We start from the raw sequence: 18,862 nt of genomic DNA on the forward strand, positions 1-18,862 counted from the left end.
ACCCCTTGATTTGCTTCTCATTGAAAAAAGGTTTTACTTCAAAGCAATATCTCTTGTTCATAAGATATTTTTATTGTAGGCCATGACCACTATCCACAAGGCACTCTACACTAAACACCAAACATCTGTGCAAAGAAGATAAAGTGGTATTCTGACGCCACCCTTTAAGAGCAGCCACCAATGCCCTTTGCACAACTTCAAAACCACAACGCTTTCCTACGAGGACAGAAATGCATCCCTGGCTATTGCAAAATAGCATAGTGTGCTTTCTCAAACTGTTAATAAAACGTATGCTTTCGGTAAGAAAAAGATTGACATGTTTGCCTTTTTCACTGCCTTTGCCTTGGTAATGCTGATGTCATCTTTAAGATTTCACTTTTTTGGACAATTTAGTGCTATTAGGGATGTCATCATGAATAGCTCCATGAAGCTTTGCAGAGGTATGCTAAGCAAATAAATTTAACATTATCATTCCTTCTGATTTATCAGTCTCCTCTCGTTCTCCAAATGTCTGGACTATCGAAGATTTCTTAAATGTTTCCACATTTCAATTTGATGTTGAAAAAAAGTGAAGTGCATAAAAGCTCCTCACACGTTTTGTAAGTAAACTCTTTTTTTTTAGATTTTCCATTACAAATGAAATTTTCAGAAATCATTTACCATCTTAATAGGAAACACAGATGTCATTGTGTGATTAGCAATCCTAATTGTTGGGACTGGAATGCCCCCTGCAAGGTATACGCAGGTGTACCCATCCCCTGAGTGCTTGTCTGCAAACCTGACTTTTATTTTGGTCCTAGCGTCACAGAAATCAACCATATACTTAGAGACCTAGGCCTGTCCATGACTATGCAAGGTCAAGAATCAGTCGTGTGGCATGGAGGGATGCCCAAGCATGTCATCTTAGTGAGAAGAACAATACTGTCTCTTCCTGGGTGGAGCACATAAAACTGTGATGGTAGCAAACAGTGTTTTGAGAGTGATAGTGTGACCAGGCCCTGAAGTCAGAGAGTGTATGCTAATGCGCGTCTCATGTAAAGTTCTGTATTATGTGAATACCCAGACCTCTGCACTGAGATCCTGTCTGTATATTGCATGCATGTGAGTGTGTGTGTATAGCACATGTGCAGTACCAAGTCTCTGTGTGTGAGTCTGAATACTGGAAACAGTTCGATCCATTTAGGATGCCCCTGGATTGCTATTGGCACAAAACGGAGGCGCAAGAGGAGGGCAACTTCCTCAGATAGTGACTGTGTATTGCCTGCATTCCTATGGTTGAAGAAAGGGAGGAGATTCAGGCACGGAAGAGAGGATAGTCAGGGCTGACTTTAGAAATGTCAAGGCATTTTAGTGATGAGCTGCTGATTAATACTTCTTGAACACTGTCGTTTAGAAGATGGAAGGGGTGAAGGTTGGGATTGCAGTTTTTGTTGTTCAAGTCGAGGAACATTTTGACTCAGAACTGTCCTTTAGTTTTCCCTGAATACCGATTTAGTGAGGCTGATAAAGCCAATTGCAGAAACCTCAACACTTTCTTGTGTTCATGTTGTGAATACTTCAGTTAAGAAACTGCCCCATTGCTACCTAATGTGAAAAGCTGTACAGCAGGATTCTTCAACAGGTCTATTGCGCGCTACCATTGGCTTGCTCGATTCCTCTGAGTAGCTCTCGAGTTTTAACTGCTTGTCAGTCGATTTGAATTATGCAGTTTCCCAATGCTAAGGCACAATTTTTACTAAGTGTGTTTGGTTGTGTGTGGCTGGATAAGCTACCCATGCAGCTACATACAGCACAGCAGATAGTGCAGAATTATTGTGCTTAAGCTTTTTCATTCATAGTGACAGGCTAGAACTCATCCTGCACTAAGGGGTCGTTTCTGATGTCGTTCGGAAAGCATTCCTACCGAATTCGTTCCGGAATGCTTTTCGGTTCCGGGGAGTTCAGCTGAGCGATTTAGATGTATCCGGATGCTTCTGGAAACGATTCGGCCAGACTCCCATTGACTTCAATGGGAGCCTGCGTTCCGTACGAGAACACATTCTCCCATTGAAAAAGGTGGTTGCTGGGGAAAACCTTGCACCCTGTGGCAGACACCCCATGGTGCCTGCCTCACTGTGCATCATTGGAAAAGGGGTCCCTTGGGTACCCCCATGGGCTCCTTTCGGAAGGCCTCAGGTGAGGGGTGGCCTGCTATGGGCCCCCAAAGAAAGATTCTGGCAACCGATTAGTTCCGGAGAAACTGAATCGGAACGGCTGTCCGAATTGGTCATCGTACTTGCTCGCTCGGAAAACAAGTCCATGGAGCTGTATGATTCTAGTCCGAAAGACGCAACCTGTCCGAATGCCTTTCGGAACCGATTCAGACAACCCTAAAGGTTTCCAGGCAGCGGAATCGGTTGTTGGGAAGTGTGGTTGGAAACAAGCGTTCCGGATCGGATTCGGCAAACCCAAATCCGATTCGGAGCCTTTCCGAACGACATCGGAATTGACACCTTAGAATAAAAAGGCTAATGTGAATTACTTTCAGTTTTGCAGGAGTGTTACTTACGCACCTGTACATAGTGCTGGAGCTGGGTTTCATTCTCTTTTTTTCTAGCCACCCTTTCTCTCTTCTATTTCTCTATTTCACTAGTCCTTTCCCAACTCTCCTCCTTTTCCTCTCTAGCTTTGCTCCATTCCCTCTCTTTTTTTCTTTCATTTCTCCCCATGCATTTTCTCCTTTCCTTCTATCCTTATTTTGTTCTCCCATTCTCTCTTACCTGTTTTTCTCTTATCCTCTCTTTTTTCCTTTGTCTTCTGTTTCTCCTTTCTGTTTCTTGTTCTCTCCTTCCCTTTTCTCTATTATCTCATTCTCTTTCTTTTATCCTTATCCAGTCCCTCCTATTTCTACTTTTCTGCTCTCATTTTATTCGTTCTTGCTCTCCTTCTCTAACTCTCTCCTTTATCTCTATTCCTTTCCTTAGTCTCCTTCTCACCTCTCTGCTTTCCTTCTCTACTTTGACTTTTCACCTTTTTCTCATTTCCTTCTCTCTCACTTGTCATTTTCTTCTCCACCTTCCATTTCATTTTACTACATTGCTCTTCTCTTGGATTTTCTTTTCCTCCTCTCTGTTCCTTTTCCACTTTGCCTCTCCTTTCATTCTCTATTTTCTCAATCTAGTGTTTTTCTCCTTTGCTTCTCTCTCTTTTAATTGTTCCTAATTTTGTCTGTCCTATCTATCTTCCACATTGTATTCTTCCTTTCTCAATTTACACCTTTGCTTCTCTTCTTCTTTTACTTTACTTCTTTCCCAGTTGTCCTTTGCATCTTTTTCTCCTTTTGTCCTTCTCTTCCTACCTTTTTTTCCTTCTTCTACACTTTCTTCCTTTCATGCATTGATTTTTGTTTCTATGATTGAAGGCATTTACATCAGCATAGGGGTAGCTGCAGGGATATGTTTATTTATAGAAAACAAGTTTGTATCTACCACACAAAGTATACTTTTGATGTAAATCCTAGTTAAGGGTACAATTTATTTGTTTAAAAAATAAACTATTTTCTGATTCGCTTGCTTGTGAAGTGATTCAGTTAACTTTAGACCATTTAACCAGATAATAGAAGTATTTGGAGACATGGGTCTCAAAAAGAGAGCTCATCCCATGTATTGCACGACAAACAGACCATATCACCCTGTCAGGCACTCGTTTCACAGAGGTGATTTCTAATTAAGAATAAAGGAACAACGTTGGATTTGTCCCTGGAGACTCTCATTGGTATTCACTGTAAGCAAATTACATGTAAGTGCCCTTATCTGATCAATATATTTTTCAGTAGATCAAGATGGTTTTCATTTATCAGAAATAGCTCTTAGTACAGGATTCATTGGAGACCCCTGCTTTACACATGGCGGTCAATCAATTACGATGTGGCCCGGAAAGGGTCCGACCGTTGGTCGGAGCCTTTTGGAGTCGCATCTCGGTTTAATTTCCAACCTCCACATTACAATGCTGGTGGCCGGAACTTAAACCAGCTGGTCATTTCAGCTTTCTTCGTCGGAGGCCGGCCCATAATCCCAAAGGTGGCCTTTTTGTCCTTGGGATTACAATACTTGGTCTCGGGCAGGCTTTTCATGTCGGGCTTTCTGGCATGGAAAGCCTGTCAGAAAGCGAATATGGAGGCCTCTTGCAGAGGCCCTTGCCTCTGCGGCCTCTGGTTGGGGGCCGAGAGGGCACATAAATTGCCCCGTTAATCCCTGCACCCTGTGGCAGGCACCTTGAGGTACCTGCCACGGGGTGCAGGGATTAACACAACCTCTAATTTCCCAATGGGAGCATGTACTACGGCCGGTTTATGGCCGTAATACAAACTCCTATTGGGAAATGTCAGAATGCAACCGAATAGTGTTTGGTCGCATCCAAATCAGGAGGTCAAGACCGCCGACCAGAGGTCGGTGGGTCCCAGTTCCGAGACGGTTTCGGACGGACGCTAGTCCACCCCACAACGTAACAGGCCCCAAAGTCTGTGTTTGTCGACCAGTCTAAGAATGTCACATGAAAGAGACCCCCCCCAAAACTGGTTCTGAAGTTTGAGACAGTGGATCCACTTTCCCATCTAAACATATGTGTATAAAAGTGGAACCCAAGCCCACTTTATTCTATTTTAGAGTTCTTCATGACCAAGGAAGGGAGTGCTCGAGAGAGTACTTGAAAGACTTCTGTATGACAATGGCTGGTGTGTGCCTGACCGCCAGTCTCCCATGCAATAGCACCTGAACTCTGCACTTTCTGCTAGAGGAGGTGAGTATCTGCCTACTGCCTAGAAGCCTGTTGAGAGAGAAAAGGAGTCTGTCGGGACATGCCCGAGGAGATACTGTCCAGGGAAGGAAGCCCAGCATGTTTGTACAACAAAGGGACACACAGAGAAAGTATAGCGTTGAAAATCAAAGCCAGGCACACACCGTGCTGAAGAGGGTCTCCTGATCTTTCTACAGTTTAAGGAAAGAACTACTACAAAAGCCGTGAAGTTGACTGAGCCCGGTCAGGGACATACCTGAAATTAAGGCTCGCCTGGCAACATCCGGGCTACAAGTGCTGTCGTATTTGTATCAGTCAAGTCAGGGCTACCACGGCTTCACTAACAGGAGGGAGCAGCAACATTGTGAGGCTGACACCTGCATGAGTCCCCACATCACCGTGGGACAGTGGATCAACGAGGGAAGCCACGTGAGTGACAAATATGGGCCGTGCTACGCCTCCGTAGAATTGCACTGCCAAGTTTGCCCTGCTCAATTGTGAGGGATTAATAACTGAATTCCCACTCTGTATACCGTCAGGGGTAGAACTTCAAACAAACAAAGTAGTGGAATGAAAGTGCATTTGACTTGCGCATCAGTAGTCAGCACCTGACACTTTTTCGTGTTTTTGCAATAATCTTTGTGGGGTAAATTCTTTAAGGGGCATCCAGGGGGTAAGACAGCATGGAAGGGGCAAGGAGAGGTGAACTGTCACATGAGAGAGTTGCAACCAAGTACTGACTACTGCTGTAAGATGTAAACGTCTTTCCTAAAATGACAGCACAGACCTCAACATCGGAATTATTATCTGTTGATTGTTGTGGAGTTCCATGTTCGTGCCCCCTACGCTACCTCTTTGAGAGGTGACTGCTCGCCATCGCTGCCCTGACAGTGCAGAAAGGGTGTTTTGGCCCAGTTTGCAAAGCCATTGAGGGTAGGCCCAAAGATAGCAGTGTCAAATGACCTCAGCCACTACAGTTGGGGCACAGTAGCCCATGCCTGCACTGTGGCCCACAAATGGGCTCTGACACCAACGTTTATGAAATATGACAAACAGCTGCAGAAAATAATTTTTAGCTGTACTATTTACATTTGAATGGGGACAAATCTCTTGAAAAGTCACAGTAACCCTTTTTTTTGTTCTCATTCTAGATGAAAGTTACACCCATTTACAAATAAAACCGAAATGCTGCTTCTTTAAGCTAAGTTCCAAGATCCAGCACAATAAAGTGATGAAGGCTCAGCTCTGGATCTACCTCAAGCCACTTCCAAAGCCTACAAAAGTGTGTGTGCAAATCTTGCGGCTGATAAAACCCCTGAGAGATGGCACAAGACTTACAGGCATCAGGTCCCTGAAGCTCGACATGCCCAACACTGGCATCTGGCAGAGCATTGACGTGAAATCCATTGTGCAAAACTGGCTGAAGCAACCGGAGTCCAACCTGGGCATTGAAGTAAAGGCCTCCGATGAGGCAGGTCGTGAGCTGCCAATCACCTACCAAGGGAGAAATGATGATGGACTAGTAAGTGATGCATGCAGAGCAACTGACTTAAAATCCTCCTTTAGTGAGCATAATTATATGACTATTGCTTTAGTAACATATATCATCTCTTTCGGTACCAAACACTTTAAGCACATCTCACGAATAGCTGCAGCTAGTCTAACGTTAGCCTCTATTTGTCCCACTCACCATCAATTGACTTATCTATTCTATCTTCCATTTCCTCAAGTCACGTTTCAGTCTGGTGCTAGAAAGAAGTTTGAATTTTCATATCCCCAACAATTACCTCAATCCTCTGGTCTAGTCACCATCCATGCGGTTTCATTTAGAAATGAACCAATAGAAAAGGCTTAAATACAAAACTGCCTCCATAGACACTGTGTTTATCCTACCAGAACTGCTTTAGATCCTCCAAATTCACATGTAGATCAAAGGGATGCAGATGTTTTTTTCACAGTCCAATATCTTTGATAATGGAATATTTTCCCAATAAACGTCCCCACCAACACTGATCACCTTAAAGTTTAGAAGAAAATGAGCATGCGCTTACCTTTTCACAATCCTAGAAGCACCTAGAGGTGAATGACGTGGCTGAGATGCACTAAACAAATCTATCCATTCAAACTAAACAGCAAGAACAAAACAACAAACACATACAAATGTATAGGAATCTGCATGTGAGAAAGTGCCCGAAAACTGGAGGCAGAAGAAAAAAAAGTGGCTGAGAACATCTAGCCATGTTTCTGCACCCAAAGGCAACATTTCAAAGACAAGGGCGGCTTCTCCTTTTGGTAGCAATGGTATGATAAGGCCTTTCCAGAAGATAGATGTTGTTGGTTAGATAGAATCAATTAGCACAATACACAACTAGCAAAAGACAAGTATGAGGGGGTCTAGACAAAGATACAAATAAAAATATTAAACATATTAAATAAATACCACTAAAAGGCCAGGATCAACAGAGGGAGTAATCTACACAAACAGTAATGTTTATTGAAAAATAGGGTCAATTTAACATGTAAAACATTTAAATTGTTTATTGGTATACAAATCACATTGTTTGACCATAAGAGCATAAAAGTAAAATATAAAGCCTCATCAATAATAGTCTATAAAAGACAAAGTATACTCCACAAAGCACTTGGAATTGTTTAATGTTCTGTGTGCAGTGTGATGAAGTTCTCTCTCCTTCGGGGGAAGGGGACGAGTTGGCTCTGCTACACTAGGTCCTCAGACAGGCCTTAGGTGCTAGGATGCTCTACTAAATACGTTTTTATTGCATGTGCTTCAGGTGTCAATGCTTGGCTGTGGTGCTAGCACTTTGAGATACCATGGCATTGTTTTGGAGAGACATGTGGACATGCCCTACGATGATTCCTTCTTACTGCAGTCTTCTGGATTCTTCTGGCCTTTTTCACACAGATTTCCCAAACTGTTGTCTGGCAAGGTTTTGTACTCCTTTAGCTTGGTGAGGCAGGGCTGCCTAAAAGTCTTGGCAAACAATTAACAATCTTCCAGTTCTCACTGAATTGGCTCCTCATTTCCAAGGGTTGAGAGGACTTCAAATTAAATAGCTCAGCGAGCATGACAGCTATCCAGGTGTAGCCTAGCCCAGTCCATCAGGTCTGGCGATAGACTCATACTATCCTACATTATTGACACCCCTTAGTAGGACTGCTGGAACGCCTTTGCTGCAAATACATAAACAGGCCTTTAGATGAGTCATTGAGGTGGTTCATAGGTTTCCACTCTATGTAGAAACCTCTAACATTATTTAGTGGGCTTATCAATCAAAGGTTAAACTAATCAACTGTTAACTTACCTACAAATGCTACTTATTCTTTAAATGTAATTCATGCAAATCAAATCTTGAATATTGTTTACGGATGAGCCAATATGACTGCTGCAAAGATTATCTGGAAAAATGCTCTCCCCTAAATGCCTCTCTCTGCCGGTTGCACAGAGAACCTGGGAAGCTCAGTGCCACGGTGTGGGCTGGTTTCGCTCGGAGTTTTCACCCAAGGAGGAAATCTGGATGAAGAACCTGAGAAACACTAGGGTTGCCCATCCGAACCCAAAATGTAGTAATGGTAAAATTAACAGAAGAGCTTGTCTGTACCTATTATGCTGTTCTCATAATTTCCAAATATACGTTTATTAGATTGAAACGGAAAAGTAAAACATCTATAAGTTCTTAGGAAACAATCTGAGAAAACCCCAAATCCAGAATTATGTTTTTTTTCAATAGATGTATGTTTCAAAGATAGTACATTTGGGGACCGACACTTTCTAGGTACATAACTGCAAGTTTTAAGCTTGGAATGACCATGTCAATACACTACATAATTTTCACAACATTCATGTAACCTAAATAAACTTTTAAAATCTGTACTGTGACTGAGAGGATGGTGTGCTACAGTTTCTCTCCTTATATATTTTACATGCAGACCACTTTACATGTAAGGTTGTTTTTTTAAATAGTTTGACACAAATACATAGGTCAGACCCTGAGCTGAGTTCATAAGTATTGCAAAGACATGTAAAACACCTGGAAAACAGAATCGGGATGATGGATCAGACGCAGGATAAATCACTTTACAGTAAGGAAAAACGGAGTGTATTCATTTTTTTGCTACTTTGGGACCAGGATTTGTTGACTAACTATATTGCATCTAAACTTAGTACATATACTTTTCGTTCATTGGAATTAAGGGTTAGTAAATATACCTGCTAAACCGTATAAAAATAACTTGCAAAATGAAAAACAATGTAAAGCTTGTGACATAGATGTGTTTAAGATAAATGACTGCTCAGCAAATTTACATAAAAATTATTTGTCCGTGTCACAATTTCAAACTCTTACTTATACTTACAGTATAAGATCAAGCATCCCGAATAAGTCAGATCATATCTCGTTTAGATGAATACCTGGAATATTCTACACTACCAACACTATTACCCAGCTGTACAATGCTTTGGCTGATTGTTCTGAAGATGGTATGGTGAAAACACTTCAGCCCCCATTTGGATCGCGGGCGGACTTTGGTCCGCCCGCCACCCTAGTGGTATTGGGACCGACTGCCAGCGGTGCAGCAGTCCCGCACTGCCAATTAGGATGCGACAGCCACCCTGGCAGTTGCATCCGACATCTATTTTATTGCGGCGGGTGCTGCTGTAAGCAGCACCAGCCGCAATGCCACAGATACATTTGTGCATGCCATGCACAACGCGACAGGCACCGTGCGTTGCCTGCCACCCTGTGCATGGCAATGAAGGGGGGGTACCATAGGTACCCCCCAAGTGCAGCCCCCCAACACCCCCGGGGGCTGACAACTGGCCCACAAAGCAATTCCCGCCTGCGTTTGCATCATAATATGTATCATAATGTGGATGGCGGTGCCTTCCAGGCACCGCCACCATATTGTGCCCGAGAACAAGCCGGCCGGCAATCGTGACGATTTACGACTGGCAGAAAATCGTAGGACGGACTTGCCATCCGCCGCGGTACCCCTGCCATGGTAATATGGCGGGGGTAACGTGGGCATGATGGTGGGCGGATCGCCACCACCGGCCGGGCAGTGGCTATCCGCTCGCCATCATAATGGGGCTCTAAATGCTTGGAGAATGGAGGACGTGGAGTTCTTTCGAGACTGTTGGTCCACGTCTTTTCATATAACTAATCCTGCTCTCTTATCCTCTAAATATATATGTGTGAAAAGATTTTCGTGTTTTGCTTACGCTTCACCCAAGTGAATATTAACAAAATATGTGAGCACAAAATAAGAAACAACCCTAGTACTCTTGCACAATAACTAGTAATGCGTGTGAAGTAGTGTGGCTCACTGGTTAGAGGCGGCAGACCCGAGAGCAGAGGACGGCCCGGGACCAGGGTTCGATTCCCGACGCGGCAGGTTTCTGGACCAGGGTCAGCGGACTCGATAATTCTCTCGCCTCGGTGCCCACTCTGATCAGCGATCACACTCGGCAACTCTGGGCATTAGCTTGCCTCATCTTCACTAACGGCCCCACCAGACCGCCGGGGATGCCTGGTCTCACCCTGGAGATACCCACTATGGGACCATCTCTCAGGGAAGCCAGGAAGGGTTTCGCAGCGGTCGAAGCGCGGAGATACTCCTCCGGGAGTCGATCCTAGCGCTATATAAACTTGCAATTAATATTAATTAATTATGTGGTTGTAAAAGGCAATCAACTTCAGCCTTTTTCGATTCAAATAAATGTGTAAATATAACATTAAATCCATAAAAAAATAGCTTGATTCAATTACCTCAAAAGATGGCAAAAGTTCGGAATCAGCAATAAAGAATAATACTTCTTTTAGATAATAATGTCTGAAGAGTCATCATCACCAGCTATTTGACACTAGCATAAGGAGGTAGTTGAATCCTAAAATATTGAGGAAAAGATTTATATAACGGTTAATCCAAATGTGTGCAGGTTTCCATTGTGGCAACTTTTAGCAGCTTCAAGTTCAGTCCCTTTCTCAGTCTAATACTTTTTAGGTATCTGCTATAACAGCTATAACCATTTACCATAAAATGAGTTTTTAATATTTGGCCAAACCTATTGAAATAGAGTCGTCTTTGAATGGTTTTGATCAAATATTATAAACGTATTGAGTTCAATAATTTTCAAAGATGACGGCCTTTTTTGAATGCATTTCTAATCTTTGAATAGACCCATTTAAAGAATTCATGTCATAGAGGCGTGTGAATCCACTGTGGCATCTAACAAAAATAAAAACATTGGCAAATACAAACGCTTTCACTTCCAAGACCTATTGGCTTTGTTAGTGCTTGTTCTTGAAGTAATTATCTTTCTCTTACTTGTTCTTTTCTATTTCATGTTTTGATATTTCTTCCCTTGCACCATCCTACAGTGAAAGTAGTTAAGTAACGTTATTATAGGCATGCAACTGATTGGTCCAGACTGCAAATGCCACTGCTCCTACACAATCTTTACAACTATTGAATCAAGAACTACGTTGTGTCAAGGGTCCACCTAGGAAGTTGTTCTCTGATTTGAAATGCACACAGGATAAGCCTATGAAGATAATAAAATAAACAATAATGTGTCCCAGGGCAAAATTAGAGCTTAATTACTTTGTTTTGAATTTCCGGAGCAAAGGCAGAGCCTTGCATTACTCTGCCCTAGAAAGGTAGTCCATGGGTGGAGCGTGGGTGTTCCTTCGCATCCACCCATAGGTTGTGGCACATTCCCAGTTATACCAACAGTCATAAACCTGAGAATGTGTAACAATGGTACGCCATCACAGGGGAGGCACAACGAGGAGAAATGTCTTTATTTCTCCTCATTCTTTCCTCATTCTTTAGTGTGCTGCATTCTGGTGCCTGCGTTGCATTTTGCGGCACACTTGGAAAGAGAAAAAAGCCTTAGAGAATTGTTTTTGTGCAGGAAGGTATCCCCTTCCTGCACAAAAACAATCCTGCCTGCAACGCAGATACCCTTGCACCCTGACGTATTTTGTAGTCGGAAAGCCTGAAAATTTGCAGAAGCAAAGAATAAAATCACAGGTGTTATGCCTGTAAAACACCTTTTTACAATGTGTTAAAGTCCATTTACGATTTAGAAAATTTCTTTCAACTCTTAAAATGGCTTTTGTGATCCATCAGGAACCGCAAATAAAGGGACCTGAAAAAAGGGACACCCTCCACCCCAACTATTTGGAAGTCACATCAGTGGTCACAAATAAATGATCAGTTGCTGAACCGCAGAGGTGGTGGTGTAACTGATTTGCAAATGAGAAACTGACCTCTGACCACTGCCTGGTCCTACCAATGTTTCCTCAGGCAAACATGAAACTTTTTTTTTTAAAGTGCCTGTCCATTTAATGGGCGTAAATAGTTTCAGTTTTGGAATGGAAATGCAGTACTGTAGGTCTGCTATCTTTGCAGACCTCCATCCTTACATTTGCAGCTAATTAAAGGGGTCGCAAATTGAAGCCTGAGAATTCATATTCATTAGGCTGGTCATTTTGGTACCCCCTGTGAATGGATCATTTGCATTGCGACCAATCAGAAAATAAGTCCCGAAGCAAACTGCATTCCCATCTGACAACGACTTGATTTTCAAAATGAACATCATGCTTTGTGTGTAGAATAGCACATTAGGTCCATTACTCTTTGAGCTCACTTTTCTCAAATGAGACATTATACAACAGTGCAGTCTGTGGCATCATCAACATGTAGTGAGAAATCCTCCTTAAATTTGACTATTTCAGCACAGAATTTGCATTGTAGTATTATAATTTCAATGTCAACACCATTGCTATATGAGGTCTTCTCATCATGTTTTCCCTTCAATTCTCAGAACCCGTTTCTGGAAGTCAAAATTTCAGACTCCCCCAAGAGATCCCGGCGAGACTTCGGCTTGGACTGCGATGAGCAATCCACAGAAACCCGCTGCTGCCGCTACCCACTGACCGTGGACTTCGAAGCCTTTGGTTGGGACTGGATAATCGCCCCCAAAAGATACAAAGCCTACTACTGCTCTGGCGACTGCGAGTCCATCTTCCTGCATAAGTACCCTCACATCCCTCTGATGCAAAACGAGAAGCGTAAAGGCCTTGCTGGCCACTGCTGCACCCCCTCCAAAATGTCCCCAATCAACATGCTGTATTTCAATGGAGAACAGGAGATCATACACGGCAAGATCCCCAGCATGGTGGTAGATAGTTGTGGGTGCTCATGAACTATCTCTACAGGGCTCTTGCTTCGCAACATGAGGAGGGCAATGCAAATAGTTTTCCTCGACTTTGGCAATTTGAAAACTGACATTCAGTGCACTATGATGGGAAGTGAATTACAGTGCAGAGTCACTGCACCTCAAGGACATAGCATGTGAACGACAGATTACCTCTGTCTTCTTAGGGCATCCCAAAATATCTGCTGTGTCCAGTTCTAACTCCAATAGCTTTCAGTGAGTTAGAATGTGATAAAATAGTACATCAGGATATATAGGCCACAACGTTTTCACTGGTCAATAGTTCTTTAAAATGAAGAGAAGTAATATATATGCACACTCAATGCAGGACGTCCGGCAACCAGATAACAAGGGATTTCATGAAGGACTTTCTAGAAGAAAGGAAACCTACTGGCTGACACAATCCAATCATGTATGCAGGCATCCACCCCTTTATGCAACCCCAGAGCAACTCACCCTCCGCTTGTCAATGTAATGTAATCATGCAGTGCAACTAAACATACAAGGATATTTATTGCAGATACAGGCATAAGCATGCCTGGTGTTTTTTATGTCGTTTTGAAACAGTTCACCTGCTTTAGTGAAAATATAGTGTACTACATTTTTTAAACTTTGTATCCTGCTTACTGTGTCTTGCCACTATCTATTAGAAGCAATGTGAAGAGAACTGAAGCGTAGGGTTCTGTTTGAGCAAATTTGCAAAGATCTCAAATGTTTCCACTACAGATGTGAGAAGTTCATTGAGTAGCGTTTTTCTTTGCAGTCAGGGGCTCATAGCCTGGCTCACCTAGAAAGAATGGTGGTGAAATTTCATGAGCATCATAATAATGTGAAAAAGAATGCTTTAATGAAACAGGTCCAACTCCCAGTATTTTTGTCACCTAGCGTGATCATCTATCATATACTTCCTTAATAGCCACTAATCCGTTTAAGCGTTATAGCACACTGCCAAGGGCTATAATCATTGTTATAGGCCATGCCCAGAGTTACAGATGCGACCCTGTAACAAGGAAAATTGCCTTTAGCAACTGGGATAGCCAAAGGCAGATGGGCAATAATGCTATTAGAACATTCCACCCACTGGAGGTATAATATACAGGGAGAAACAAAAAGACAAGCTTTGGAATGTGTGTGCAAAAGGTCTATGTGAACTAGTATCAGCCTCAGCTGCTTTATTGTCTTCAGTGGAGTGTCCAACATTCCAAAGCTCTAATATCATTTAAGCTCTCCCTACCTTCTCCCAACTTCTTTTTCACCTGCTCTAGCTCTATTGTCCCAACCTTGCACTTTTCATGACCTCCTAGTGACCCTGACCATCCTGGTTCCCAATAGACATAACATACCTGTGAGTTTGCCAGTGGACCTGAGACCTTAGCTAGGAAGGTACACCTACCTCGAGACTAATCTCCCTGTCCTGAAGCAAGTAAAAAATAAGGCTAGCCTCATTGCTTTGTTCTTTCTCCTTGCACAATTCAAACCAACATCTGTAACATTACATTGGCAATACTCATTTTAAATACTCAAGGACAAGCCCATCTTTACAAGGTACAGGGGAGCCCTCTTTCCCGCTGGAGAGATCTTAAAGAATCAAACTTTATTTCTTAATAGAACAAACAATGCACTCTAATCAAAGATTTTCCTGTTATTTCGACTATCAGTGAGCTCTAGAAGTAAGGACGATAAACTACTCCACTATTCTCTTATGTACCGCAAGATGTTCTTTACTCCCTCATCAATGATACTCCTGTATCCTGTAATGAACACTTCGCAAGAAAATATTAAACAGCTGAAATCATCCCCCCTGAAGAATGCCCCTTCAATAATACCCTGAGCCTTGTAACCAGCAGTTCTGTTGGGATTACTCTGTACTCTTTTCTCTTTAAGCCTCTCCCTCAAACCCAGACTTCAACAATCTACATCCATTATCCCTTGCTGAGAGCCTGTACACCCAGTGCTATTTTCGGTGAAGGGCTTTATAGGACAATGCACATCACTTTCAACAAAAGCTTCTTAATCCAGACAACACACTCTCCACATCCTCCATTGATTGTTTTGCGCAGTTTTGATTTTATGCACGCATCTCATTTATTTTTTAAAGAACAGGGAGGTCTCCTTTTGAATCCAATAGGGGAAAAGGAGTAGTAAAATGGAAATATGGGAAAGTCCCTAGTTTGTCAAAGAATAGAGGAAAACACATCCACTAAATAATGAAGAAAGTGCTCATAACCCTTTTCATACCGTCACCACATGTATAATAATCACAACAATAGATGAAATGAAATCAAAAACAATTACAATAATGTGTAGAAAATTGTACAATTTATTCAGAGGATAATACATATATGAAACAATTTATTTAAAAGAATATTTTATCAGAATTTTTAGTGCCATTAAAAACAGTTAAAAATGTGTCAATCCACATGAAGAACAGTTAAAAAAGATTTATAGCAAAGTTGTCGACGCAGCGTTTCGGTTTTATGATAGGACCTTCATCAGGACAAGGTTCTCATAATATCTGTATCTTGTGGTTAGTTCCAAGTCACCACCACTTTGGTCGATTCATAGACCCAACATCTTCCTTTGAGGTAGACCACTATTTATTTCATGAATAGTGCACAATTCTTCTTAATTTGGAATATTCTTTTAAGATTCAAGGGAGCCACCGATTTTTTGGATGATTAAAAAATGTCCCACTATTATGGGAAAAGGCTAAAAACACTGATTTTATACTTTATCGTGCTCTTCTCATGTTACGTCGGCCTCCCTGCTCCTCTTGTGTCTCTTCGTATTTGGGATGTATAAAATTAGCTCTTGACGAATTTGAAGAAGGTCACGCTAAGCAACCAGAGTGCTTAACGAATGGCACAAGTATCAATGCATCCAGCCATGCGCTGTGTTTTTAGCCTTTTCCCATAATAGTGGGACATTTTTTAATCATCCAAAAAATCGGTGGCTCCCTTGACTCTTAAAAGAATATTCCAAATTAAGAAGAATCGTGCACTATTCATGAAATAAATAGTGGTCTACCTCAAAGGAAGATGTTGGGTCTATGAATCGACCAAAGTGGTGGTGACTTGGAACTAACCACAAGATACAGATATTACAAGAACCTTGTCCTGATGAAGGTCCTATCATAAAACCGAAACGCTGCGTCAACAACTTTGCTATAAATCTTTTTTAACTGTTCTTCATGTGGATTGACACATTTTTAACTGTTTTTAATGGCACTAAAAATTCTGATAAAATATTCTTTTAAATAAATTGTTTCATATACGTATTATCCTCTGAATAAATTGTACAATTTTCTACACATTATTGTAATTGTTTTTGATCTCATTTCATCTATTGTTGTGATTTATTATACATGTGGTGACCGCATCTCATTTATGCCTGCCAATCATACATTCAGAGCAAGGTGTTTTTTATGGGTTCATTGAGAGATCGGTGCTAGTCTCTCTACTAAGTGAAATAGTCTTACCCTACAGGACGACATTGGTTTGGTTGTTCGCCCGTTCACAGCAGAAAGAAATGGAGAAGCCATTCTCAGTACCACTCAGCCTCTTGTGACAGTAGTGACAACCGACTGGTGTCTTCTTTATTCCTCAGTCTATAGAATTGTCCACATTGCTGCAGAGTAGCTGTGCCCTCAGCAGGCCAATCCTCGATCATCTTAGGTGAGGAAACCCTTAGCATTTGTTGAATTGCCTGCATAACAGGCTACTCCTGTCAACTCTGGAACAGCAGCAAACCTATTTCTACCGGAAGGTGGGCTTTCTAAAGCCCTGATCCTGTGCCCTTCCATCCTGCTCTGGTCACCAGCACTCAATAGATATGGTTAAATTCTCTATCTCCATAAACACCCTGCATGACCTGTGGAGGGCACACATTACACAAGTGTGGCATAAGCCACCACACACTCTTTTCATGTGCCTGTGTAATGGCCTCTTCTGCGGCAGTCGCTTTAAAGGTCTCATTCTGTACTTCTCTTGACCTACTCCTCCTTCAGAGAAGGGAGCAGGCAGGCATTGCTGATGCCACTTCAAAGGACAGTTCCCGTCTTTACAACTAGTGCTTTCAACCACTCTTCTTGCTGGGATACCCTGCCTCCCCAGACTCCCAGTTTTACTGCAACAGGCAGCTCAATAGGCACACCGGCCATTTTGTGCAACTTTGCTATTCAGTTGTAGCACCACCAATCTGTCCCAGTAACTTACAGAATCGAGATGGGCGATGAAGTGCTGCACAGCAGCTAAAATGGAGCTGTGGCCAGCTCGAGTATCAGTAGCCGCCAGCTTTCAGAGTTACAGTCTCTGAAAACAAGAATGCACCGATTCCTACATTCTACAGTAGGGGTGACTGAGAGACATTCTTAATTCAGCTAACCCTCCTTTGTTTTCCAAAACACTTTGTATTCTGGGATTGAAAAATCCTTCATTTTATCGGGTAATAAGAAATTACCAGTCCCGCAATCCATAGTATTCTTGGTTAAATCACTGAACTGGATACCAGCTATGTCGTACTTCTATATTTATAATAAAAATAGACAAAATCAGCGAATGCAAAAAAAGACCTAATAAAATACTTACACCTGAAACGGCTGACTCCATTTCCAGTCTTATACTCAATAAAATCCTACACAAATCAGCGTATTCCCAGTATCTCGCCTACCGATGAGTATTTAGAATATCATTTATTTTGGGGCAAAAACCATGTTGTCCTTTCCAATGTTATCTGCTGTGTGGTGGTATTTTTGAGCTAAAGTCTTAGAGGTTCTTGAAGAATTCTTCCGCACAAATGCAGACGCTTCTGGGTGTCAGTCGACAAGTTCACCAGGAGCAAAATATTATTTGAATATTATTATAGAATTATATTAGTAATAACCTTTACAAGGCATTGAATCTCAGATAGGTCCTCAGAGCTCACTACTAAGGTGCTATTCAGGACAAAGGTATTTCCTGGAAAGACCTGCTTGCTTGTAGTTCAACGGTTCTTAACCTTTTGAATTCTAGGAACCCCGCCACTGACTCACAGCTAGAAGCCAGGAACCCTGCATAAGCAATCTCTATGATTTGAACCTCGCAACAATACTCCGAAAAAAAAAATATATACATCAAACAAATATAGAAATTATTACATATTTTATTGGATTCACAAAGAAAAATATATGCAAAAATCTCAGTTGTAATTTTATTGGGATGGTTGGAGCTGTTCAAAATGTAATTTTATCTCATTAAGACGATCTAATATGCTAGACTCCAGTATATCCCTTTGTGTTTTTTGCTCCTGATGCATGATCTCTTTTTGCTGGTGCATATCGGTGCTTAAATTGTGGCCACCAATTGTCCATACTAGATTCTGTTTATTGAAATTGTGCTGCTCCCACAAATCAAGATAAGGACATTAATTTAATTTTGCAGTCTCCAGTTTAAAAATTCCTTCACATTTACAGAGCATTAAAACAATTGTGTTTAGTTTTTTATGAATATACTTTATTAATTTAAGATCCCTTAATAGAAACTCAAACCACGATCTGCTGATCTATTTGGTACTGAGATTTAGGCTCTATATGAAAGTAGACTATTACGTGGGGTAGGTGGTCGCCAACCTCAAAGAATAAGAACACTAACTTAGTTACTTGGCTTAACTTAGGGCAATATGTAAAGTATTTATGCAGTTGCAAAACAGTATAAAGTCATAATACCAACCAATAAAAATACCAAGCCAGATTAGGAAAATATAGCAAATTGTAATGCACAAAAGGACACAGAAACAACAACAATCCAGTAAGGGGAACCAGAGATATGAATTTCTAAATTTTTAAGTAACAATAGCACCAAAAAGTACTAA

The 18,862-nt window shown here is 41.7% G+C and overlaps 1 protein-coding gene across 1 annotated transcript in view; it reads left to right on the forward strand.

Annotated features, from left to right (window-relative positions):
• Positions 1-13,625, forward strand: part of MSTN (myostatin) — a 73,538-nt gene extending 59,913 nt beyond the window's left edge. The window contains exons 2-3 of the mRNA XM_086955373.1: positions 5,925-6,295; positions 12,623-13,625. Coding sequence (XP_086811499.1) covers positions 5,925-6,295; positions 12,623-13,003 — 752 coding nt within the window. The 3' untranslated portion in view covers positions 13,004-13,625. The remainder of the gene's footprint in view (positions 1-5,924; positions 6,296-12,622) is intronic.
• Positions 13,626-18,862: the final 5,237 nt, after the last annotated feature.

The sequence above is a fragment of the Lissotriton vulgaris genome, chromosome 2_1 (assembly GCF_964263255.1).
Source record: "Lissotriton vulgaris chromosome 2_1, aLisVul1.2, whole genome shotgun sequence".
NCBI lineage: Eukaryota > Metazoa > Chordata > Amphibia > Caudata > Salamandridae > Lissotriton > Lissotriton vulgaris.